General features: G+C 52.5%; 7 protein-coding genes across 7 annotated transcripts; 3 read left to right on the forward strand and 4 right to left on the reverse strand.

Annotated features, from left to right (window-relative positions):
- Positions 1–465: 465 nt before the first annotated feature.
- Positions 466–3964, forward strand: AKAW2_40580S (uncharacterized protein; the record flags this gene model as incomplete). Its single annotated transcript, XM_041688924.1, has 4 exons — positions 466–687; positions 795–2081; positions 2131–2964; positions 3020–3964. 4 exons carry the CDS (start codon positions 466–468, stop codon positions 3962–3964), a joined length of 3288 nt encoding a protein of 1095 aa, XP_041542660.1.
- A 1316-nt stretch (positions 3965–5280) lies between these two features.
- On the reverse strand, positions 5281–5946 carry AKAW2_40581A (thioesterase domain-containing protein; the record flags this gene model as incomplete). Its single annotated transcript, XM_041688925.1, has 1 exon — positions 5281–5946. One exon carries the CDS (start codon positions 5944–5946, stop codon positions 5281–5283), a length of 666 nt encoding a protein of 221 aa, XP_041542661.1.
- An 11-nt stretch (positions 5947–5957) lies between these two features.
- pksP (polyketide synthase alb1) lies at positions 5958–11950 on the reverse strand (the record flags this gene model as incomplete). Its single annotated transcript, XM_041688926.1, has 5 exons — positions 5958–6968; positions 7028–7783; positions 7841–11269; positions 11322–11613; positions 11664–11950. 5 exons carry the CDS (start codon positions 11948–11950, stop codon positions 5958–5960), a joined length of 5775 nt encoding a protein of 1924 aa, XP_041542662.1.
- A 567-nt stretch (positions 11951–12517) lies between these two features.
- On the reverse strand, positions 12518–12847 carry AKAW2_40583A (uncharacterized protein; the record flags this gene model as incomplete). Its single annotated transcript, XM_041688927.1, has 1 exon — positions 12518–12847. The coding sequence occupies one exon, from the start codon at positions 12845–12847 to the stop codon at positions 12518–12520; it is 330 nt and encodes a 109-aa protein (XP_041542663.1).
- A 3333-nt stretch (positions 12848–16180) lies between these two features.
- On the forward strand, positions 16181–20086 carry CYK3 (putative SH3 domain protein (Cyk3); the record flags this gene model as incomplete). Its single annotated transcript, XM_041688928.1, has 1 exon — positions 16181–20086. The coding sequence occupies one exon, from the start codon at positions 16181–16183 to the stop codon at positions 20084–20086; it is 3906 nt and encodes a 1301-aa protein (XP_041542664.1).
- A 710-nt stretch (positions 20087–20796) lies between these two features.
- Positions 20797–22239, reverse strand: PPX1 (putative exopolyphosphatase; the record flags this gene model as incomplete). Its single annotated transcript, XM_041688929.1, has 1 exon — positions 20797–22239. One exon carries the CDS (start codon positions 22237–22239, stop codon positions 20797–20799), a length of 1443 nt encoding a protein of 480 aa, XP_041542665.1.
- Positions 22240–22665: 426 nt separating this feature from the next.
- On the forward strand, positions 22666–24030 carry AKAW2_40586S (1-aminocyclopropane-1-carboxylate deaminase/D-cysteine desulfhydrase; the record flags this gene model as incomplete). The annotated part of the gene is made up of 1 exon (XM_041688930.1): positions 22666–24030. One exon carries the CDS (start codon positions 22666–22668, stop codon positions 24028–24030), a length of 1365 nt encoding a protein of 454 aa, XP_041542666.1.
- Between the last annotated feature and the right edge of the window lie 509 nt (positions 24031–24539).

Here is a 24539-nt window from a genome sequence, read left to right on the forward strand (position 1 = left end):
TCGCTTCGGCGAACTGCGGAATAGCAGTAACATTGAAACCAACCTCCTTCCTCCCATTGATCTTGGTAACAAAGACTTACTTCATTCCAGTGTTACCAGGTGAAATATACCGTTATTCCCATAGAGAGATTCCCGAAGCTGAATACCTTCTTTACCTCCGTAGGCCCGGCCGATAAGAAGCCATCACGTGCCGGTCGATCACCCGCGTTGGTTCCGTCGACTTCATCACCAGCTGGACTGTTCCTCAATCCATCTTATGATCCACTTCCTCCAAACACCCCTCATCCTTGCCCCCCTTTCGAGGATTCGCCCTTTTCCTGGACTATAGCTGCATTTCCGAACACTGCGACCTCAGCAAGCTCTTCTACCTTCGCTATTCCACCTTTCGTTCAACATCCCATCGCTTTAGCTCCAATACTCTACCATGGATTGTTACACCTCGGCCACGCTCTCTGCTTGCGTATAATGTCGCGCAAGCGCAAGTCCTCTTCTACGATATATACAAGCCACACAAGCCACAAACGAAAGAAACGCTGGAGAACCCAGCACGTCGTTCATTCTAGCGACAACGAGGCAGACACCGATAGCGAAGCTCTGAGTGCAGACGAGTGGCTTATCAACTGTATACTTGACGAGACCGAATCGCAATACTTGATTGACTGGGAAGGACCTTGGACGCCTACCTGGGTGAGCTTAGTGATCTATCCTCTACTTTCTGCCATTCCTTGCTTCATTGGAGGCTTGTTGGAAGTACTGGGAGCTCACTGTTCTAACTGCCTGCCGTGCAATACCAGGAACCGAAGGAAAACGCCAACGACGTTGCCGTGCGAGTCTGGGAGGACAAAAAGCGAAGAGATCAGGCCCAAGAGGAATTTGTTCGAAGTAACACTCCACCACTACCATCACCATCACCGCCACCCGTCTCCAGTGTTCAAGAACACAGTAGAGACTCCTTAAGCCCAAGACCCAGTCAGCCCCAGACTGAAGCCCCGACTGACGAATCCCGGTCTAGACAGTCCTCGACCCCTCCTCTCTTTGTTCCGCCTAGCCCCGTACCAGAAACTACTCTGTTTCTGGATGACCAAGCCGGCGGATTACTGAGGAGTTCCGGTATTGATACAGAAGTACCTAGCCATACGTCACAATCGGTGACGGACAGCCCACTTGACCCGGAAGTGGTACCCACTGCCCGTGTTACTGAAGTCGCTGCTATCATCTCGACTCCCTGCGAACCCATAGTCTCGGACGAAGTCAAAGAGACGCCGACCACACCTTACCGCTCAGGAAATACCGACACACCGAACGTCACTGAAGGGATCCCGGAAACTCCGCATAACGAATCTTCTGCTGCGCCGTCGACTTCAAACTTGACCGCGCTATTGCCAGCCAACCCGGCAGAAGAAGCTGATGAAATACCTGAAACCCCGTGTGATCCAGTCGATGAACCCCAGCTATTCAGACCTGCGAGTACAGTACCCGAGTCAATTGCTGTAAACGGTCCGCAAACCCCAGCGAGTCAACTTTCTGCTTCAAGCTTTCGTTCATTACTGAACCAACTTTTCCATTCAAGATCGAGAAACAGCATGGATAGTCAAGAGAAGGAAGGGCCGTCGTTGTCCGATACCATGGAGAAGTACAGCCAGTTTGAAGGGTCCACCCCGAGGGAAAAGCTCAGAAATGCATATGCACAACTACGCGCAAAAGCCAACCCTGGCCCTGAATCAAGTGCGACGCCATCATCTGCCGGAGACATAGAGCCTTCTGTTCCTATTTCTGTACCGGAGACGACAGCTCCCCTTAGCGTTCGAGTCGATAAAGAACCAACACATCCTAAAGATGTTGAAGTGGACCAGGATACTACAATCCCCCCTGTCGAGCCTTTGGAGATGGGACCTCCCCAGACTATTCAGCCTAGCGCATTGTCCATGCACTTCGCAGAAGAGCCAACACCTGGTTCGGTCCATCTCGGGCCATCGGAGTTTGCTGTGCCTCTTCCAATGGATTCCAGGGTCAAGGATGACTATGAACGGGTTCTGACGAGCGAAAGCCAGAGTATTCGCGATTTCCTCGGCGATTATCAGGTTCGATGTCCACCCTCCGTCACTTTGCTCAATACTGACTAGCAAGCAGCGTGATCTTCTTGTGCCGAAGATGCATGAAATACTCGATCGTCTGAGCAATATTTCTACGCACCCAGATTTGAACATTGCGGAACACATCAAAGACTCTGAGTCGGACCTAGGGAGAGAGGCTGCTTGGGCTGAGTACTCAAGCGCAAAGTTTTTGCTCTTAAGCTACCTTTTGGAGTCAGCCAGCATGCGTGATATACATTTGGTTATCATGGTGCAAGGAGAAAAGACTCAGCGGGTGGTTGAACGTTATCTGATGGGCAAGGGCCTGTCGTATACTCGTCCACGCCAGGAAATGGGATCGGGCACGAATATTGAGGTTTCCATGGTCAAGGATTCCTTGAGTTTTGGGATTCAGACCACGCGTAATGAAGGGGTTATGGAGACATACAAAGCCCCTGCTGCTATTATCGCTTTAGATAAGTCTTTCAGCAGCCAAACACCCACGGTGGAACACATGCGAACCACATTCGCTCGCAATGGCAATCTGCTTCCGGTGGTTCGTCTATTAGTGTCAAACTCCAGTGAACATATCGAACTATGTTTCTCCGGTCTTCCGGAACCGGAACGTCTTAAGACACTCCTGCAATACTCCATACGTCTCCGTGACGTGGTTGGTGACCTTCAGGATGATGCTCTTGGAGTGCAGGAGGATGCAGAAGAACTTCTCACTTGCCTTGTCTCGGATAACTTCAACGCTCATTGGTCTCTACCTCACATTGAACCTTTGCACATTCTGAGCCCTGAGCAGCTTGAGGCGTCGCAACAAGAGCTGCACAGTCGACCTGGTGTCGACATTCAACTGACGACTTCTCAAGCCCATAAACGAGCATTCGTAAGTCGATCAGAATGTCAAATGTTCCTGATGTGTCGCACTAACATCGAGATAGCAGGAAGACGATGAGGTCGAGCAGTCAGCCAAGAGAACGAAGACGGAAGAGCCGACGCAAGAACCAACCCAGTCCACGGAATCGACTGGATTCCCTAGTCAACCATTAAACGGTGGACTCCAAGCGCTAGAGAAGAACATTGTTCAGATGCAGAACTCACATGCAGCAGAGCTCGAAAAACTCCAGAAAGCTCTCGCAGGAGCTCAAGCCCGTCTTCAAGAAAGAGAGAACGTGCTGGAAAAGTTGCAGCACCGTTACGAAACACGGACCAGAGACTTCCACAAACTCCGACGGGAGCATGACCGTCTCACCCAAGCTAAGGCCACATCCGACCAGCGAGTCGAAAAGCAGAAAGAAGAGCTCATGAAATTGAAGGACGAACGGACCCAGCTCCGACACGAACTCGAAGAGGCCCGCGAGTCCCTCAAAGCAGGCGGGGGCAGTGCAGCTGAACTCGAATCAGCAAGGGAAGACATTCGACGTCTGACTAAAGACAACGCCTCGCTAGAACGCAAAGCCGAATACGAAGCCCGACAAGCAGAATACACGCGCGAACAATACCAGACCGCCTCGACCGTAGCCGCACAATCAGGCAACGAGCTTCGCCAACTGCGCAGCGAGAACGAAACCCTGAAACGGAAGGTCGAGGGAGACGCAGCCCATCTGCGCGAACTCAACACGAAGAACGACGAAGCCCGCCATCTCGCGCGGGTCCTCGAACTCGAAGCAACCCTCACGTCCCGGGAGGACCTACTCCGCCGGAAGGAAGAAGAACTTCGGGAAATCCGGAAGAATCGTCCGTCGACTCGCTCGACCAGCACGCAGCCGCGAAGCCCCAAATGGACTGCAGGTAATAGCCGGCCCACGAGCCCTGGCATCAACAATGGTTCATCGCTTGCAGGTCGCGGTAGTGCGCTCAGATTCAGTTCCGAAATGCCCCTTTAGTCGACTCTTCGATACCACCCTACCCTACCAACTTCTTCCTTCCAACTCGAACCGATCCGTCATTCCTATCATCAGCCACCCACCAACACCCCTCCCAACCCACCCCGCCAAACGCCACTTATCAATCGACGACGCTCGGCCTCCCTCGTATTCGCCCCCCTTGCATACATGCAGCATGCATGCATACATACCTATTTCGGCTCTGCATCAGGTTCTCTTTCCCTGTTCATACTACATCCCCGCCTATCTATCCATCCACCCTATCTACCTATCCTATCAAACTCACCCCGCCACCACACAGCATAACATGCATATACCTCACCGATCCTGACCCCCCGATTATCTAATAATCCAATTGAATCGGCCCCCCCCTTCATCATCTCTCAATTCACTATTCCTCTCTATCTGAACCCCCTTTCCACAATGTATGTAGGTGCGGTGTGATTGTCCTATCAACCATATTCATCTTCTTACATAGTTCCTCATACACTGCCACTTCCCGGTTCCTTGGCCGGTTGCTGTGCTTGTTAGGGATTGGGTTCGCAGTGCGTTAGACTTCAATCAATCAGATAACCTATCTACTAAATGAAACATACACACAAATAAACTTGTTCACATACTATTATAGCTTGCTAGCTTGCTTTTTTATGCATGATTTTATGCGTCGTGCCATACATTCGATCCCGAAATGAGATAGAATGGGTGGGTAGATGGATGACCTTGCATTTGTTAGGAGGTTCCGTTGTTTCCTTTTACTCGTTGCGGTTCCAGTCATGATGAAGAAGGGCTCTAACCACCTTAAAAGTCTTTTGCGGTGTTTCGTTTTATCGGTAAAATCTAAGCTATATGGCTATGGGCGATATGATCTACCATTCTACTACTATTCCCAAAGGCTCTTGTAAAGTTTCCTTCTGTGGACTGCTCATGTCGTCAATTGAGTATAGGCACAAGTTTGATATGACTTTTTTTTTCTCGTATTGGCATTCTCTATCATAAAGCAAAATCAAGCAACATAGGTACGTAGATGAGACATATCAACTAACTCCAATCAGGAAGTAAGTAGCAAATGACATGAGGGGGTTCGTATATCACATCGTTCGTCTTTTCTCATCATCATCACTTCAACTCCAAAAACCAAAAGCCAGATAGACCATTAGCGGCACAAAATTCGTCAACGGCAATCACAGCAATAGTGTGCTCAAATCCTAAGGGGTACAACGACAATATTAGTGGATTAATATGCGAATTCCATCAGTAGAATGGCAGTGCTGTCAGTTCTGGCGGGAGTCTTGGAGGAAGGCGCAATGCATAACAATCTAATTGGCCATGGCGTTACCAATAAAGGAGCCCAGTTCCTTGGCCTTGGGTCCCAAAGTCATGGTGAAATGGTTTGCACCCTCAATCACGGTGATTCCACCGACATTTTGTGGCCCAACGAGCGTGTCCCATTTGTTGGGTCCCATGTCGGTCCGGTTCTTGAGGAGCCAGACCATTTCTCTCGTGTCCGGCTTGCCGTCCGGGTCCGGCTCGGGCCACGGGTCATCCGGCTTGCTGCAAATACCGTCCTTGGCCCAGATCATAAACGTCTTAGGCATCTTCTTAGCCCACTTCGGATCGTCAAAGGGGAGGGGAACGGCCCTATAGGTATCGAGGGAATCAATGAAGGCCAGGAAGTGAGGAAGCAACCAGGCCGGGGGAGCCTTGTTGCCTTCTCCAAAGAGACCCATTGAGTTGATGAAGCCGTAAAGCCGGGTGGGCAACTTCTCTAAGCCGATGGGGAAGGGCGAGTCGAGGAGGAGCAATCGGTCAACCTGTTCGTTCTCTTCGAGAATCATGTAGCGAGCGGCATCATAGGCGCAAATACCACCTGCAGACCATCCACCGAAGTTGTACGGGCCCTTGGGCTGTCTGCGGCGGATCTCGGCCAGGTACGGGAATGTCATTTCAGCAAGAGGATACTTGAGCTTCTCTGGAGTCTTCATATACGGGCAGTTCAACCCGTAGACACACACGTCTGGAGACACTCCGGGAATGGTTGCGTACGATGTTGCGGAGCCAGAACCATCAGGGAACAGGAACAGGGTCTTGGTGGCGGTTTTCGGTTTCCTTGCAACAAAATAGAGGTTGATCGAGGGTGGGGGCTCGCCCGGGTCATGATGGTAGAGTTTGCGTTGGGTACAGGCTCCTTCAATATGGGCGCGGACACGGGTGCGGGAACGGGTGCAGGCGCAGGTGCAGGCGCAGGCTTGGGTTTGAGGCCCAATGCATCCTCCACGTCATTCAGAGTTTGGTTCTCGATGAAGAACTCACCCGGCAGATCCAGATCCAATGTCTCACGGATCCTACCAAGCACAGTAAGCGAAAGGAGAGAGTCCATACCCATCTCTCCCAAGTTCTCATCGTCCTTCAGCTCCTCCTCAGAAACACCTATCTCGTCGGCCAAGATGGCGCGAATCTCCTTTATCGTAGCATGCTGCTCAACCTGCGTAACCTTCTCATTTGGTGGTGAGCTGACAGGGGACCCAGCACTGGACTCGTCTGTCGAAGAGCCACCATTGAAGGAGCTACTGGACTCTGGGTCACTGGTGGACCCATCACTGACTTCTCCCTGGCTCATCGGTGCCAGGAACTGCTTGAAGTCTTTCACGGTCGGCTGGTCGATGAAGACGGAGGATTCGAGGTCGATATCCAGCTCTTCACGATACCTGCCCGTGACTGTCAGGGAAAGAAGAGAGTCCACACCGTAGTCGGCGAACACCAGATCATCTGTAATCTCGGATTCGGAGAGTCCCACTTCCTCCGCGAGGATGGTAAGTGCCCGCTTGGCCAGGCTTGGGGCACTGGGCTTAGCAGCAGGCTTCGCCGGAGCCGGGGCACTAGCACGACTCTTGCTAGTAGCAGCAGGGGCCGCCTTCTGAGCGCTGGCGGCGGGTCTGGCGGGGGCCTTCGAAGCCCCAACGGGTGGCAGGACCGTATCGAGGATCTTGCGCGATAAGGCTTGGAACTGTGACAGCAGTGTTTAGCGCATTGAACCTTCTGAAACTGAGTGCGGGCCGAGCTCACCTTGACTGCGCCATACACCGCAACAATATCCTCCCCATCGAAGACGTAGACATCACCAGCCCAGATGGAGTCTTTCCAAGGCTGCATTCTAACATAGGTTCTGTAGGTGACATCAGGGGAGAACTTCTTCAAACAACGCATTGAGTCCCATCCGTGATTGACAAAGACCTGGTTCTTGGAGTCTGTTGCATCGCTTGCGTTCATGATGAACCCAGATAGGTGTCCAAAGCTGTCAATCCAGAACGGGTTCCGGTGGAACTTGCCCTGTGACGCTTGGAACTTGACGCGTGCGGTAGCTTCGTGCTGTTCACTGTCAAGAATAACCTCACGAATGTTCTTGAAGTTTTCGTCATAATCAACCAGAGCGGCGAAGAGTTTGTAAACCATGCCTCTACCGAGACGGTGAGCGTCACCATCCTCAGCAATATCATGCAGTCGGTCAATGCTCCTCTTGACAAGGTAGGAAACTCGTTTCCACTCCGCCTCAGCAGCAGCACAATCAAATAGTCGGACAGTGCAAGTTGCGTGATCAGCGGTCTTCTTCCCTTCTGCAGTGACTGAATAGATCTGAAGGGTTGTCTTCTTCTCCGCCCAATCCGCTGTCGCAGATACTCTAAAGAGCTGCTGTCCACCTTTCGCAATCAATGGCCGTGGCACTGTAACCTCACAGACATCCAGTCCAAGTCCATCGTACTCAGGCTTATACTTCTTGATGAGGTACTCTGCAAGCGTCTGAGATATGTCGGCATACAGTGACTATGTCTTGGTTAGTGCGATGTTAACGCGGTAGTTCGTGCAAGGGCAACAACTTACTGAGGGACACAAAGCAGCGCCGTTGACCTTGTGGCCTTGAATGACGCGGTTAAGGTCAGGATCAGCAATGTCGTTTTCTATTACAACTGTGGCTGTTGTTCCATCACCTCGAGTCTCAATGACCTTCTGAGCCGCGGTTGTCAGGAACTCATGCTGTGGCCCTGCAGCCACTGCCGCTACTGGAGCGCCCTTACTCAGGCAGAAGTTGTTGGTATAGGGAATCCAGTAGTTCTTGAGATCCCACTTGTAGCCTGGGAGGCGGAGGACCGAGAGAGAGGAGGTAAAGTCCTGGTGATATTGCTTCCAATTGATGTCAATACCCGCCAGATGAAGGCTCGCAAGACTGTTTGAAAGGACCTTCCAGGTATCTTCTTCGCGGCGTAGAGATGCAGCCGTTGTGACTTGCGGTCCAAGTGTTGCCTTGATCATTCCAGAGCAAATGGTATGTGAGCCAATCTCAACCCACAGAGTCTTGTCGTTGGTCAGCTTCACATGCCTTGTAGCTTCCACACCGCCAAGGAAGTTGACTGTCTTTCTGCAATGATCGCGCAGGTACCTGGGGCCGAGACACTCCCAGTTGGCGTCAGTGATCACTTCTCCGAACAGGGCTGAGACAAAAGGTGTTGTCGGCTTGTGGAAGGTGACACCTTGAGCAATATTCTCAAATGAATCCAAGATAGGGTCCACTTGAGAGGAATGGAAGGCATAAGGGACACGGAGCTTGGTTGACTTCAAACCCTCTGTGGAGCATTTCTGAGCCAGCTCATCAATATCAGCGACAAGACCGCTGACGACAGTCTCTGCTGGCGCGTTAATGCAAGAGACTTCGTGGAGCTCATCTCTAAGGAACTGTTTAACCTCTGCCAGAGACGCCTTGATGGCCAGCATCGAATGTGTCCCAATCTTGCACTCCTTCGTCAGCAACTGAGCACGGCGGCCACACAGATAGATTGTATCGCTGGTGGATAGAACACCGGCCGTGTTAAGGGCTGCATAGTCACCGAGACTGTGTCCGATAATGAAGGCCGGCTTCACACCCAACGCAGTCCAGTAATTGACCAGAGCCATTTGCACACAAGTAGTGCCCACTTGTACCACGACTGGGCTAAGGTCTTCAACGGGTACGCTTCCATCGACGAGAGGCAGGATAGAAGGAAGGCCCTGGCTTCTTGCGATGCAGTCAAAGTGCTCAATGGTGGTGCGGAATTGGAAACAACTGCGGTAGAGCTCCTTGCCCATTCCGGTGTATTGGGCGCCTTGGCCGGTGAAGACGAATCCAATACCAGGAGCCGTTGAGGGTACTGGGGTATAGGTCTCACGTTGCAAAGTACCATGCAGCGAGTCACGCAGGGATTGCAGGTTCGCTCCGACAGCAGTGACACGGAACGGATGGTGGATGCGGCGTGCGGTGGTCGTGTACGCCAGGTTCGGAAGAAATTCGGCTTCTTTCACCCCAAAGGACTTGCCCTGAGCGTCAATAAACTTCACCAGGGCTTCGATGTTGTTCTTCAGTGCAGACTGGGATCTTGCTGACACGGAGACCAAATGGAACGACCGGGGGTCCTGCCCCTGACGTTCCGGTATGGGAGCATCTTCCACTAGAAGGGCAGTGTTACCACCAGCAGCAGAGAAGTTGTTGACAAAGGTTCGCCGCTTTCCGGAAGCTGGACGATTCCATGGAGTGGGCTGGAAGGCGATATGAACATTGCGCTTGGCCAGGTCGGTCGGGAAATTGGAATTGATTTTGGTCTTGATACCGCAATGAGGAGGAATCATGTTTTCTCTCATCATTAGGAGGACCTTGACAAGAGCAGTCACTCCTGATGCGGATTCGCCGTGTCCGATGTTGGCCTTAGCAGAGCCGATATGAAGCGATTGACCGGGACCCCGGCGGTAGTCTGGTGCGAAGACGTCAAGAACAGATTGCATTTCCACTGCATCACCGGCTTGAGTTCCGGTGCCATGCATTTCCACGTAGCTCACTTCCTTGGGGTCGATGTTCGCATCATTGAGCAGCTTGTTGAAGATGAATGCTTGCGCACCAACGTGGGGGCGAGTAATTGACACGGCCTCCGCCGAGTGGTTGGTGTAAGCACCGTTAATGACTGCCAGGATCGGGTCGTTGTCGGCCTCGGCATCTTCGAGCCGCTTCAAAACGATGCTGCCAACTCCGTCCGCTCTACAGTAGCCGTCGGCGCCGTCATCAAAGGTGTTACAGTTGCCAGTGGTAGATAGGAAATGGCCCCGATCCAGACCCGCGTGGTTGTCAGGGTTGGTCAGAATGTTTACACCTCCAGTGATGGCGGCATCGCAGTCATTTCTCCAGATCGAATTGCAGGCCATATGGATAGCAGCTAGACTCGACGAGCACGCTGTGTCAACACTCACACTAGGCCCGCTGAATTTGAAGTAGTAGTTTATCCGACCCGGCGTGAATGCTCGGTTACCGCCAGGAATGAAATAGGTATCAATGTCCTGGCCGCTGTTGATCTCACGATAGTCGTCACTGGTCATTCCGTAGAAAATACCCACGCGGTCCCTCTGTGTCGAAGGAGAGCTATCCGGGATGAAGCCAGCCATCTCGAGAGCCTCGTACGCTGTAAGCAAAGCAAGACGTTGTGCAGGATCTGCTTGGAGGGCTTCCCGGGGCGACATGTTGAAGAATCTGGGGTCAAACAGGCCGGGTTCGTTGATCCAACAACCGTAAGACACTTTGCTTGTGTTTCTCTTTGAGCCGGTCATGTCGACGTGGGCATCAACGTCCCAGCGGTCTGCGGGGACTTTGCGATGTACATCGAGTCCCTTGTACAAGAGGTCCCAGAAGGCCTCCGTACCATCTGACTCAGGAAATCTTCCAGACATACCGATGATAGCAATCTTCGAGTTTTCTGCCTTTCCAGTGAGGTTCCGCGTTTCTGGGTTCATCGCGATCTCTCCTACCCCAGTCTCCAAGCTGACGCTCACACCGGCCTTCTTGAGGACGGTGAACAAACTCTGGGTGGCGCTACTTGAAATCGGAAACAATTTGCAAGAGTGGTTTGTGCCGGTCTTGCAGACTGATGTGCAGGATTCCGTGACCTTGTCCCAGCATAGTCGTCGCAGTAGTATTTCCTCCAGTGCGACCTTAAAGAGATCTTTGAGGGACTTTGCCTTAATCGGCTTTCCAGTGTTACTGGAAATGACGGGAATAGCGGGTGACCAGCTGGTCAGTTCCTCCAGAGCAGAGGATTGCTGCAGGATGCGTTCAATATCCTTATCATCATACAGATGTGGCGCATGGTACGGGCCATGAATCGGAGCCTTCACTGGTTTGTAGTTCTTGGAAATGCAGGTCTCGACGAACTCATCAAGGACCGTAGGTGGTGCACTGACAGTAACACCATTAGCGCTTACCGCGCTGATATACGGCTTCGAAGAAGGTGGGGTAGCCTGCATAGGTCAGCACCCTACAATGCGGGGAATAAGGTACGGGAGATCACACCTTCTTACTGCTATACTCGTCAATCAGGCGGCCAGCCTCTGCTTCGCTGATTCCAGAAACCAACGCTGACCAGCATGTTGACTCGGAATCGGCGGAGGCCACCAGTTCTCGAACTCGGAAAACGCAGATTCCCAGCCGCAGTGCAATTACAATTGCTTCCACTGCAACTGGAATAAGCTCACCAACATTTCTGGCGCAACTTACAGCCGTGCAACTCAAAACACCGGTGCACAGCCCAACAAGATGGCTGTTGGAGGGCGTAGGGTAGTCATGTCCAAGATCCCCATAAAAGCTAAGGGCTGGTCAGAATTGTCAAGTATGATAGGCAACTAAATGACTTACTGAATGAAACAACCCAACTGGTAGATGCATGTCAGCGCACTCTCCAGGACAGGGCTAGGACCTGATTCACGGCTCCTGGAGAGGAGATCCACAATGCTTGTGAAGCGTGGAAAGAGCTTCCGTTGAGACGGCGGGAGCTTCGCGATCTCTTGACGGATCGCATGGAAGCACTGCTGGAAAAAAGACTGGACAATGGTGCTGTTCTTCGCTTGGAGCAGACGGCGCAAGCCAGCTTCAATGTCGCTGGTCTGGTCTCCAAAAAGGTACACACGAGATGGACCCTCCATGTTTGCGGGAGATGTCTATTGATCAGTCGTTCGCCGTTGTCAGACCAAAGTCCATCTGGCCTTCCCCATCCGTGTCGAAGAGAAGTACACTTTATACACATGTAGATTTAGGGCCCCCATGGCCAAGTGGGGGAGGGTGTCTCAACTACGGCATGCGCTGAACTGGTTAAGGTGCATTCCACGCGCATCTAGGGGGCGATTGCAAAGAGTTGAACTCAGCAGAGCATCTCAATTGGGTTGCATTGCAATACATGCAGCGAATCGTGATGTTGCAATTAGTTGACAGGCACTAAATTGTTCTGGTGAGCTTCCAGTGTCCTTCAGTTTCCGTTTCTGGGGACTCTTCCCACGCTGACAGGGACTGCCTCTGAGTGGACACAACCATGGCGGTGGACCAGGAGCACACCATCTGGGCACTCTGTGGAATTACCCTGTTTGGAAATTCTAGACTTGGAACTCTGGTCCATCGAGGCCGACATCCTGTGGAGCTACCTCAACCGTCAGGCCACAACGTTTATCAAGGGGATATCGGTGTCTCAACCCCTGCTTCGGGTGGTAATCCAGCAACTAGGCAGCCGTGTTCTGGAAATGCATCAAGGGACGGCGTTGCGATGGCGAGCGGCGGCCGTTTGGCGAGGGGGGAAGGAGTCCTACAGAGGAAAGTCGTCGCCGCCCCATTTGGCGACGATCAGCAGCTTGCAGCGGGCACGTGACGAAGGAAGAAGAAGTCTGGGGTGAAGATTCTCCTAACATCTTTCCTCCCTGGGCATGAGACACAAAATTCCACGGGCCAGGCCGAAAGATTTCTCGCTTCGCCGATGATATCGGTGGAAACAACGCAGAGAGACGCATGCCGAAAGGCCAGGCAGTCAAAATCCGTGCCCTGTTACCCTGCATGTACCTTGCGTTTCTTACCAACGAAAGCCTCCAGAGTGTAAGTTGGCTTATTCAACTTCCGAAACTCGGACTAACTAGTCAGCGAACGATGTCGAGAGAAACAAGGTTATTGTTGCTGGAATGTAGTCGGTAGAGTAGTAGTGGTGACATGACATGCTTGAAGCAGCTTGACCGACGGATCATTCTTCCTGCCATATCTACACGGTCCTCGAGCGCCGCCAGTTCATTTGCCTTGCTAGGGATATTGACTGATCTTATTTCACGGAGTTTTTCAAATATTCTGCAGGTGCGACTTGACTCTGCACCATTTCCCCTGGTTTTGATTTCAAACCATGCATGGTGCTCGAATATATAATCAACATATCGGGTACCATTGGGCTAGTGTTGAGTAGTTCAGCTGGCACAGTACTTTTACTCCGTGATCGGACGACTATGATGGCACGGATCCAAGGGGTTATGCTGAATCAGCATCGTCTCAAATTCGCTTCGGCCATTCAACCTTCCATTTGAGTGGCGGGTCATGCTTGACATGTGTCCCACAAATGTCAAGGCTCAATAACTCGCCAAATAGCCAGGATGAAACCTTAACCACCGAGAATGTGTTCTAGGCGGGTATTGGTGGCTACAGTTGAGGAGTCGCGTTGATAAGGTTCATAAGCCGTGCTGCCACCCTACGTTCCACTCGTGCCATTGCGGTCCAAACTCATGGTAGGTTAGCATTCTCATAATGATTCTTGGAGGTTAGTCAACCTTACAAATGATCAGCAAGTGTCAACCCTGTTGCAATCATACCTCATGACGGTGAGCATGGCCGGGGAAGATAGCGGAAAAAAGGGCTATTTGGAGAAGAAGCCAATGCAGGAAGTATGAATCAAGAGGCGGTATCCCTACGATCTGGCTGAGACATTGCCAAGGATACCCCAAGGAGACTCCCAGTAGGCTTACCAAGCCTTCAATCTCAGTCACAGGAGCAATGCTTCGTCCCAGGATTTTGAAGGGGCCAATAAATATAGTGTGTATCCCTCGGCTAAGGTAAACCTTGACAAAGGAGGGAAATCCCAAACATGTCTCAAAGACATCGTATGCCTATCAAACAGGCTTCGAAGTCGATGCCAGCTCTTTGATTCCCTAGAAAATGAACTCATGTCATGATCCGCCAGACCATCAGCTTACAGTCCTCCATAATCAGGAGCAGGCTAACACAGTCGACAACGTTGCTTACCGTCAACAAGTGGCGCACATACTCGCCAACTGGTACCAGCCATCCTGGATGCGCGCCTCATTAAGGTTACTTGGCATGAGCCTCTCGTAAGCCTTGGTGGTTCTGTTGTTGAGGCTGCAAAGACTGTTCCGAACTCCGTCCCCTTCCACCCATACTGGCCAAGGGGAGCTTTTTCGGTATCATCAGCAGATACTCGGGTCAAAAGACATCACAAGGTCTTGAATAAAGTTCCATCCACACAATAGCGTGAAAGTTTCTGATGTATAATACTGGCTGTAGATGAGTGTACTAAAATCCCCGATATAGAAAGCCAGTAGGCGATTTACTAGATTAGCGTGGTCGAAGTCGGGTGGTAGACCTGTGAGTGGCCCGTGTATCGCCGGGCCCGACTGGAATGATGACCGTCCACCTCACTCCACTGTTACAGTAGCAGAGATAACTTTTGATGTTCATAGCATAGCACAGGATATGAGTAACTGCGACGAAGAGAAGGCTATGGATGGGATTGGTATCACTTGAAAAGTACTAATTTTCATTCCCCCTCTACTTCCTACCATTAATTGCGTACTACACATCATACAGATATATAAATATATATATCTCTACTAACTGGCAATTCTTCTGTGAATAAGACACTACGACCGATGATAAACTTTCCAGAAAGCGGCATTGATGCCGTACACGAACTTACTCCTCGTACGCTAGCCGCAATAACCTCGAGCGAGCAGACTGATATTGCTCCTCATGACTTGACCTGAGGAAGGAATTCTAGAAAGGACATCCAGGATACGACAGTAAGCTTCTTCGGCCGGTAGATCAGTTTCGTCGGATTTGCGATGCAGACAGTATCGACCATCATTACCTCAGCCAAGCAAGGGGCTGCGGCAGCTGACCAGTTGGGTTGGAGGGATTTTGGCCACATACCAGGAGATGCCTTTGGAGTCATCGCTTGATGTTATAGTTTTCAAAAAGCCTCGTGGTCTGAGTATAAAGTGAGAGTATGGTCTAAACCGTTACCATCAGTTCGATAGATCTGGAAGCTAAGTGACAGACAGATTAGCTTATCGTGGAAAAATACCATCGAAGGGAACACCAGAAGGAGACCCATATACTATACAGTACCTCATCTGACTGTTTCGAAGGCGGTTAAATTCTGGTCTAGTCTCTCATATGATCCGCACTGGTTTCTCTTTGAGGTGGGTACAAATAGTAAGTTGCACCGCAAGTAGTAATCTATAGATGAAACACAAGTTGATTGGCAACCCAGGGGTGAATGTTCTCTGGGTGGTACAGCGGGTAGCGGAGGTACAACCATGGATCCTCATCTTGGGGGAGGGGGACCCCTAGTAGCCACGCGCGGAGTACCTTGGAGCTTCGAATGACCTATGGTTGATTCAGAATGAGTTTGGTTATTGGTATGTTGAACTGACATCATCCAGGGTACTGAGTTATAAAGGGAGAGAAATCGATGTAAACTCTAGAGGAAGAGGATAATACTAGTTGACTAGTGACTAGCAAAGAGGACTGTGCGTAATAAGCTTATCGATAAGGGAGGGACTAGTCCCGAAACGGAGCCCACGTAAACACCAAAACATCGATCGGGCCTCACCGTCCAGTTTCCCTTGAGTTCCAAGTCCATCTCTCTCTCTCTCGCTCTCTCACTCTTCTCTTCCCCCCCTTCCCTAGCTTCTCACTCCCTCCTCCACTCACTAACTAACCCAACCCCCCCCTCCCTTTAACCTAAAGCGTGTCGCATCCCACGCTGAACCTTCCGCCCCCCTTCTTCGCGTTTCGGCGTGCTACTCTTCCCTTGTTTTTGTTTTTCCTTTCTTGCCATGTGTTGGTCTACAGCTCCGTTACCCGGTCCTTAATGCTTCCGTTATTGTCTCTCGTTCAGCGACGGTGCGCTTGCAGCTATATTCGACCTTTGACTTTCCTACCCCGTTGATACTTCGATCGGACCCCGATACTGCATCATATCGAATCTTCTGACACGTCAATTGCATCTCCGATCGTTTTCTCCAGCAATCTGACGTCCGCTCTGGCTAGCAATTAGCGGTGGTGGTAGTAGTCGATCTCCGGTCCGCTCGTGCTCGGTCACTTCAGCCGCAATGGCCCCCGCCGCACCCCAGCTCCCGACCCGATTCCCTTGCTGGTGTCGGGCAATATATTCATGGGGTGGAGAAACGAAACGCGACTTGGGATTTGTGGAGGGCGACCTCATTGAGTGCCTAAATGCTGGCGATGGTCAGTGGTGGATGGGCCGATTGCGGCGAGACAGGCGCATGATGGGGTTGTTCCCCTCCAACTTCGTTGAAGTGCTCAGGGAGGATTTCGTACCTGTGCAACGGTCAACGAGCCCCATGCTACCACCTGCCTCGTCGCCGATCACGAATCCAACTTCGGCTCCTAAGAAACAGAAAACGGTCTTTCGGAAGCCATTCCAAGCCCATAAAGAAGCTCTTGCGCCTTCGGGTGAGCTATCCCGGAGCTCGACCTCCTCATCGCCAGTGACCAGTACGATCCCGCAAACTCCACCCCGAGATGGCAGTCTTTCCTCACGGAAGGTGAAGCCGCTGCGCACCCCAACAACCGCTGTAAAGCATCAGAGCTCTTTATCGAGGCCCGTATCCCGGTCCAGGCCTTTGTCCCGTGCGATGTCCCCGCATCCTCCAGTCGAATCAGATCCCCAACTTTCGTCCACCCTTCCTGGGACATACATGGCCCGGTCAAGACCTCCCTCTCGCGGAGTGTCGCCCCATCCGCCAGACCCAGAACTCCACCTTCCTTCCATCCCGCCTGTGCAAAGTGCACCACGCCCCGGACCTCCTCCTCCTCGTGCAGTATCGCCAGCTCCTCCGCCAACCATCGATTACCAGCTTCCATCTCTCCCTCCTATGGAGGTTGCAATGCAGAGACCTGTGTCTCGTGGAGCGTCCCCATACCCGCCTGACGACGTCGACCTTATGCCTCCTCAGGTTCCGAGACACAGCATATCTCTACACCGGCCCTCCTCGCGCGAAATATCTCCACTTCAGCTGCACGAGAGAGAAGACTCGCCGCCCCCGCCACCCCCACCACCACACAGAGTTGCTGTCAACCGTCAGCCGTCCATCGAACCACACGTTCCCACCCGCCTGGACATGAATGATCGTTTTGTCACAATGTCAAGGACGCCATCCCCGGCTGCCCATTCCGAGGGCCGCGGACACACCCCGTCGCCCCTTCGTGATGCGATGGAAGACGTGATGACTTCATTGGAGGATATGGGGCTGCCCCGAGGCGGACAGTCACCGTCGCCGCAGCCGATGTTCAACAACCCGTGGTCTCCGGACGCATATGATAGCTTCCGTGAAACTCGGCCCATACAAACCTCTCGTCGGCCGCTAACCTCTCTGGGATTCGATAGAGACAAGGAGTACCAATATCATGGCAGTCAGACTCATAGAAACAGCGTCTACGCACATGATCCCTACATGGACGGTCCGCCACAATTGAACAACTATGTACAGAGGATGGAAAGTCGACTTCGGCAGATGCAAGAGCAGAGCCAAAGGGAGGCTGAGGATGCGCAACATTCTGATGAGGAAGCCCCACCACCTCCTCCAAGAAACGTACCCTACCATGCCCGGCATAATTCGATCCCCGCCCAGTACCCAGTGGTAAGAGGACGGAGGTCCGGCCAAGATCTCCGCGGGGACTTGCTCAACCGGTCATATACCAACAAGTCCAGCACGACGAACTCTTCGAGCGGGGTGCACAGTACGAGTACGACACAGACGGGAAGCACCGAGAGAACCAGCCAAAGCATCATGAGTGGGCCCTCAGCCGGTGGATTCAGCGCGACCAGTGCGGGTAGTTATGCCAGGAGAGGTACCACTCCGGCCGACAGACCAAACACGGCAGTCGACACGTTCCGCTCAAGAGGCTTCAGCGATGTCTCCCGGGTGGCAAGGCCCGAAACGCCGTTGACCGGTGTATCGTACCATTCCAGCCATAATACCTCCCGGCAAGGTGCGTCATCTGCCATACCCTGGTCGTCCGGTGAAGGCGGCGCAGAAGAGCCGACCGCTGTGTTCGGTGGCCTTTCCACACCAAAGGCCAAGAAGCCAGGGTTCTTCAAAAAGATATTTGAGTCAGCGAAGACAGGTGCTGCCAACGCGAGGAGCAGCATCGCAGTCGGGCACAATGGTGGATCTTCATCGCCCACTAAGGGCAGAGGAATCTCGCCAATCCGTGCTCTGCAATCCAGCCGGGACTCTGCCCGCGAAATGGGGCCTGGCACGAGCGCCATCGATTGGGTACAAGTCCGTCGCGATGTCAACCGTGCAAGCTCACCCAGTCGAAACGAGAGAATTGAACGGGCTGAAAGATGCCAAATGATGGACCATCCTGTGATCTATTCGGTGGAGGAACTCTACGAGACGGCGGAAGGCGATGAGAGCATTGACGGCTTGCCGATCAGTGAGCCGACCAACTTCGCCAGTGTCAACCTGAATCTTGTGGACAAGAGCGCGCGTTTTGTCAACAGTCTTCCCCCAATGACGAATCCGGCGAGTTTAGCGCACGGGTATGTCTGCCGCCCTTATAAGAGTGATGTCCAGAGGCTGCGCGCCATCTTTACTTGGGTGAGCGAAAAGATCGCGTGGGATGACCCGGTTGAAGAGATCGGCATCGATTTGAGGCGGGTGCTGCAGACGAAAAGAGGCAGTCCCCAAGAAGTGGCCTATCTGGTCAAGGAGATGTGTGCGGCGGTCGGTCTCCACGCTGAAGCGATCAATGGGTTCCTCAAAGGCCCTGGGGAGATGTTTGACCTGGACGGCCTCTCGCGACCCAATCATTGGTGGAACTCGGTGCTCGTGGATGGCGAATGGCGCATCATGGACTGTTCGCTGGCCAGCCCTACGAATCCGCGACGGAACCAGTTCGTCACCAATAACACTTCCGTGGCCGAAAGCTGGTATTTCCTGGCACGTCCCTTGGAGATTTGCTATACGCATGTTCCTCTTGCTCCTGAAGAGCAGCACATCTGCCCGCCTATTTCGCCAGACGTTCTGCTGACCCTCCCGGCGGCCTGCCCACCATATTTCAAGCTGAATATGCAATTCCCCGATTATGATACTAGCATCATCCGGATTGACGGCTTGGAAGTCATGCAGATTCGCCTTGCGGTGCCCCCGGACGTGGAATGTGCGGCCGAGGTGGAAGCCCCAGCGTTTGCCCGTGACGCCGATGGTGACTTCTTCGAAAGCGGCGAAGTTGTGCGCAAGCGCGCGCTGGTGCAGCCTGACTGGGTCAGTGGACAGAAGCGGATTACGGTGAAAGCTATCCTGCCCGGCGATGAAGGACAGGGCACAGTCAAGGTGTACGCCGGCAAGAAGGGACTGATGCACTCCAGTCGTGATATTCCCCACCCGTTGGCTCTTGCCCTTCCCATGCTCCACAGCAGCGATAACCCGCCGTACGACTTTGTGCTGCGCCATCCAACCCCTCACGCTCAGCGACATGATCTCTACATCATGCAGCCGCAGTGTGCGAAGCTGGCGGTCAACAACACCTTCGTTTTTGCTGTGCGCCAACACCCGGCCTCCCCGGCTTTGTCGTCCGGCAGCAATGAGGCTGGCGTCAGTGGGCGTGTCTCACCGTCGGTCTTCACCCGGCCTGCGAGCGCATTAAGTATGGTTTCCAGTTCCGCGGGCGGTTCCACGGTGTCCGGGGTGTCCAACGAGTTCTCCGCCTCAACATCGGCTATTTCATCCGGCCGTTCGATGTCTGGACGCGAAAAGCCGGCCAAGCTGGCGATTCAGTCTCCATCAGGCAAGATTCTGCGTTTGACGCGGAAGCCCGAGCATATGCTCAGCCCTCATACAGGCACGCACGCATTCACCGATGCTCCGGCAGACGGCAGTGTCTGGGAGACGGTGATCAAGATTGGCGAGCGCGGCGTGTGGCGAGGCTTGGTACTGGCCGACCGAGTTGCACGGTGGTGTGTATTTTGCGAATGGGAGTGTTACTGACCCAAATCCCCAACTGCCGGGCTTGCATTTGGGAACATTTGCCAAGCAAACGCGACTGTAATCTAATATTTTATTTGTGTTCATCTACGGAGACTTCTTCATCGACATTTGTCTAATTGACAGCATTGCATCCGGTCCGGGACTGGCATCTGTACCAGGACATCATCAAGGGGCAGCAGGACGTGATCTACCCCTACATGTTACTACCATCATATTGAGGCGTTTCCGGAAAGACCATGATGGCGCCGGTGTTATTCTTTTTTTCTTTCTCTTTTCCTTCTTGACTGTTTCAACAATTTTATTCCATGTTTTCATGCATTATGGTTTCTGAGTTATGGGGCATCATGTCTGATGATATGGCTGTTTGGGGCTTTTTTCAATTTGCAATGAACTTACTGCTACGATCTAGAAGCATGACTAGACTCGGTTGGTGCTGTGAATTAGGTCGGGATATATTGAGATTGGTTCTTTTCTTTTCAATCGTGTTGTGTTGTTGTATCTATTATGTGTTGTGCTGGAGCATTGTGTACTGGCTCACTGGTCATTATCCATCATCAATCGCAGTCAGTCGATTCTGAAGATAGATATAGAACCATATCTGATTTTGACATGGCTGGAGCAGAGCAATTGCACAATTAACCCAATTATATCCACCCACCTATATATCCAAAAAGCCTATATACCCCGAGATAGACAAACTCGATAGTGAGTTATGAAGACTTCACAGCCTCCCTAATTAACGGCGCCACCTGCTTCCGACTCTTCGTAACATCCTCTTGGACCCAGATCCACTTCCTCCACGACTGGTCATCATCTCCACTCACATCCCCCAACTCACTACTTTTACTCTCCTCATCTCCATCCAACACCCTCCACTTCTCCAACCCCAACTGCACACCCGCCTGCTCCTCAAACACCTCCACTCCACGCACACCACCTTCCCCAGTCGCACACACCAACAACTCCCGACAAAACTTCCCCTCCGCACCACTAAACGCCGTCATCACCATCACCACATCCAACTCCTCCCTCTTCGCATAATCCACCACAGCATCAAGTAGGGCCCCCGTCCCGCCCGCTTTTCTCTCCAACCACGGCAACGACCGCACCATGGAACAAATCCCAATCTTCACCACCCCCTCCCCTTCTCCCTCCCCCTCCTTCTTCTGCTTCGAAGAAGGCACTTCCCTCCACTCCTTATAATCCCTCTCCAAGACCTCGGGAACAGTCAACAAATCCAAGCTCCCCTGCTTGGCAGCCACCACCTCTTCATAGAACTTATTATGATCCCAGGGCTTCCCCGCCGCATCCCCATCTCGATTCGAAATCGCATTGATCTTCGATCTGAGGAAACTGTACGCGAGCGTATCCGAGTCCGTAACCTTCTCCTTGGCGGTGAAGTTCGCCGTGTCGATGAGAATGGCGCTCATGGCTAGCTTCGCTAATTGGAGTTCGGATGATAGCTCCGCAGGGGTGGAGGTGGTGGAGGAAGTGCGTCGCCAGCGGTCCATTTTATCCAACATGTTGACTACGAGTGAGGTGCATGATCCGGCTGGTTGGAGGAGGAAGGGCTGGTCTGGGTCTGTGATTGGGGCTAGGAAGTGTTCGTCGACGTGGTGGTCGATGCAGCCGAGGACGGTGAAGGTGAGGTTGGGGAGCGTGGGGAGGGAGCCTTGGCCTCGGGGTTGGGTGGGGGGGCGGATAGGGAGGGCGTTCCAGTCGACGAGGACGGCGTCAGCGGTTAACTGATTATTGTTGTGGTTGTAGTCTTGGAGGTGAGTTGCAAAGTCGGAGACGGTGAGGATGTGTTCTTGGAGAAGGGGACCGGCGGACTCGGGCGTGTCGGACCATGTTTCTTCGTCGGGGACGGGGGGATGCGTGGAGAGCCAAAGGGATTTGATGAATTCGGGGCGGAGACGGCGTAGTTCGGGACCTGCGGGGACAGTAGGGAGGTTGATTAAGGGGACGTGAGGCCGGGGATGGGCGAAAGAGGCATAGACAATGGCGGAGATGATGGAGTCGAGGTCGGCGGAGGGGTTGCCGATGACGTAGATGGGGGATTCGGCGCGGGAGAGTCGGCCGGCGAGAAAGCGATGGTGGGTTTGGAGGGCTTTGGCGAGGAATTGGAAGAGACTGTGCTCGGGAGGAGGCATTGTAGCGGGTTTAGTAGGGAAGAGTTGTAGTGAGAATGAGTTGGATGGGTTGTTTTGGAGAAAATATAAGATGAGGGGATAATTCCCATTCGGGGGAATCTCCGCCGCGGAGAGGCAGAACTTGACCGCCTATGGCATCATCCAAGATATTCAGCTATTCATGGTATCGTCTGGATATCAACATTGCATCTCTTCGAGTAGGATCTCTTTTATCTTGGCATTACTTTGCTGTAAGTCAATTCCACTCTCAATTCCTCGGTATCCACTTACTAATCCTCAGGCTCCAGATATACTACTACTACTACTCCTACTACTCCAACTGAACCTAGTTTCCAATATATACTCCGCACCACCTCCACTCCTATCCCAAACTCACAACATCAAAATCTCATATTGTCACCCTCCAAACTACTCTGCTATAACACAATGATCCCCCTCCCCACCCCCTTCTCCCAAATTCCCCGCTACCCCCTCCTCTATGCAACCCCCTCCCCCATCCACCCACTCCCATCCCTAACCAGAACCCTCCTCCAAACCCCATACACAACCCCCACCACCAACAAGAACAACAAGAACATAAACATAACCCTACACCTCAAACGCGAAGACCACGCCTCCCCCCTAACCTCCAGCGGCAACAAATACCGCAAACTCGAGTACCTAATACCAGACATTCTCTCCCCGACACCGAAATACGGCTCTCTAGCACCAGGACCCGATCACGGCACCCTGACATCCACCACAGCATCCCCAGAAGAAGAGCAACTGAAACTACATGATCATCACAAACAGAAAAAAGATTCAGTAACCCTAGTAACCGAAGGCGCCCTCCAAAGCAACCACACCATCCAAGTAACCAGCATCGCGAACCACCTGAACCTCCCACAGCCGGTGATTATCCTCCACAAGGCGACGGGGGGCGGGTACGCCCAAGTACCAGACAAGAGTCTGTTCGAGAGGACGGGAAATGTGCAGGTTGCGAAGTTGTTAGGGGCTGATGTGAGGGTCTTGGATGATTCAGCTACCGTCTCAACATCCACACCTACAAATAAAGACGAAGACCAAGACCAAGATGGGGTACACACCATCTTCACAACCCTCCAATCCGAAAACAAACATCCCTACTGGATCCCCTCCGGCGCAAGCCTTCACCCCCTAGGCGGACTGGGGTACGCGCGATGCGCATTCGAAATAGCGTACCAGGAAACTCAACCACAACCACAACCACAGCCTGGGGCGGCTCCCAATCTCGGGAGAATGGACTACATCTTCGTGGCATGCGGCAGCGGGAGTACCCACGGGGGATTAATCGCGGGATTAAAGCTCCTTGAGAGGCACGAACAGAAAGATACCAGCACTGCCCGCCCGCGCCCGCCACGAAAAGTCATCGGCGTGCTCACGTCCCCGACACGTCCACGCAGCTACCACGAGAACAGAGTATTGCAGTTTGCGCGCCAAGCGGGAAGACTCATCGGGATCGAGGATGTGGAGAGGGAGATAACGATGGAGGATGTGCATGTTGATGAGCGGTTCGCGGGCACGGCGTATGGGGAGGTGGATGATGCGACGGGGGATATGGTGCGGTTGATGGCGAGGGAGGAGGCGGTGTTGTTGGATCCGGTGTATACGGGGAAGGTGGCGAGGGGGATGGTGCATTGGGTGAGGGAGGGGGAGGTGGGTAGGGATTGGGTTGCCAGGGGGGGAGGGGAGGGGGATGGGGTTGGGGTTAATGTGTTGATGGTGCATACGGGGGGACAGTCTGCTCTGAGTGCGTATGCGGATGTTGTGTAGATACATATTTGCTGTTGCGGTGGCTGTGTGGGTTATAGATATTGATTAGAGCTAGTGCACATAGGCTCAGGAATAAGGTCTACTGTATTGAACGATTGTTGGTTAATGACACATCGAACGCGCTCATCGAGCGACTGACTAGAAAATAAAGATACTGGAGAAAGCGCAAAGATAGCAGTGTACATTGGCCTGGGAAAACAAAAGCCACCCCTTAGAAGAAGGAACAGTGAAATCACACACAAACAACTATCAAATAAGAATAGAGAAGACAGGAAAACACCACACGCAATGCGGAGACGGACTAGCCAGGTCTCCGTTGTCTTCGTACACCGAAGTCGTACAAATCAAAAACCACAACATAAGTTTTAAACAGGATCAAGATCCCATCCGAGCGAATCGAAAAAGACTTTAAGAGCAAAACAGCTGGCATCCCAGTGAACAACAACACCGTTAACAATCCAGGAACAACACAAAGCCACCAGCAAGTCTGGAAACGCCGCAGAATGCCG

This window comes from Aspergillus luchuensis, chromosome 4 (genome assembly GCF_016861625.1).
Source record: "Aspergillus luchuensis IFO 4308 DNA, chromosome 4, nearly complete sequence".
Taxonomy (NCBI): domain Eukaryota; kingdom Fungi; phylum Ascomycota; class Eurotiomycetes; order Eurotiales; family Aspergillaceae; genus Aspergillus; species Aspergillus luchuensis.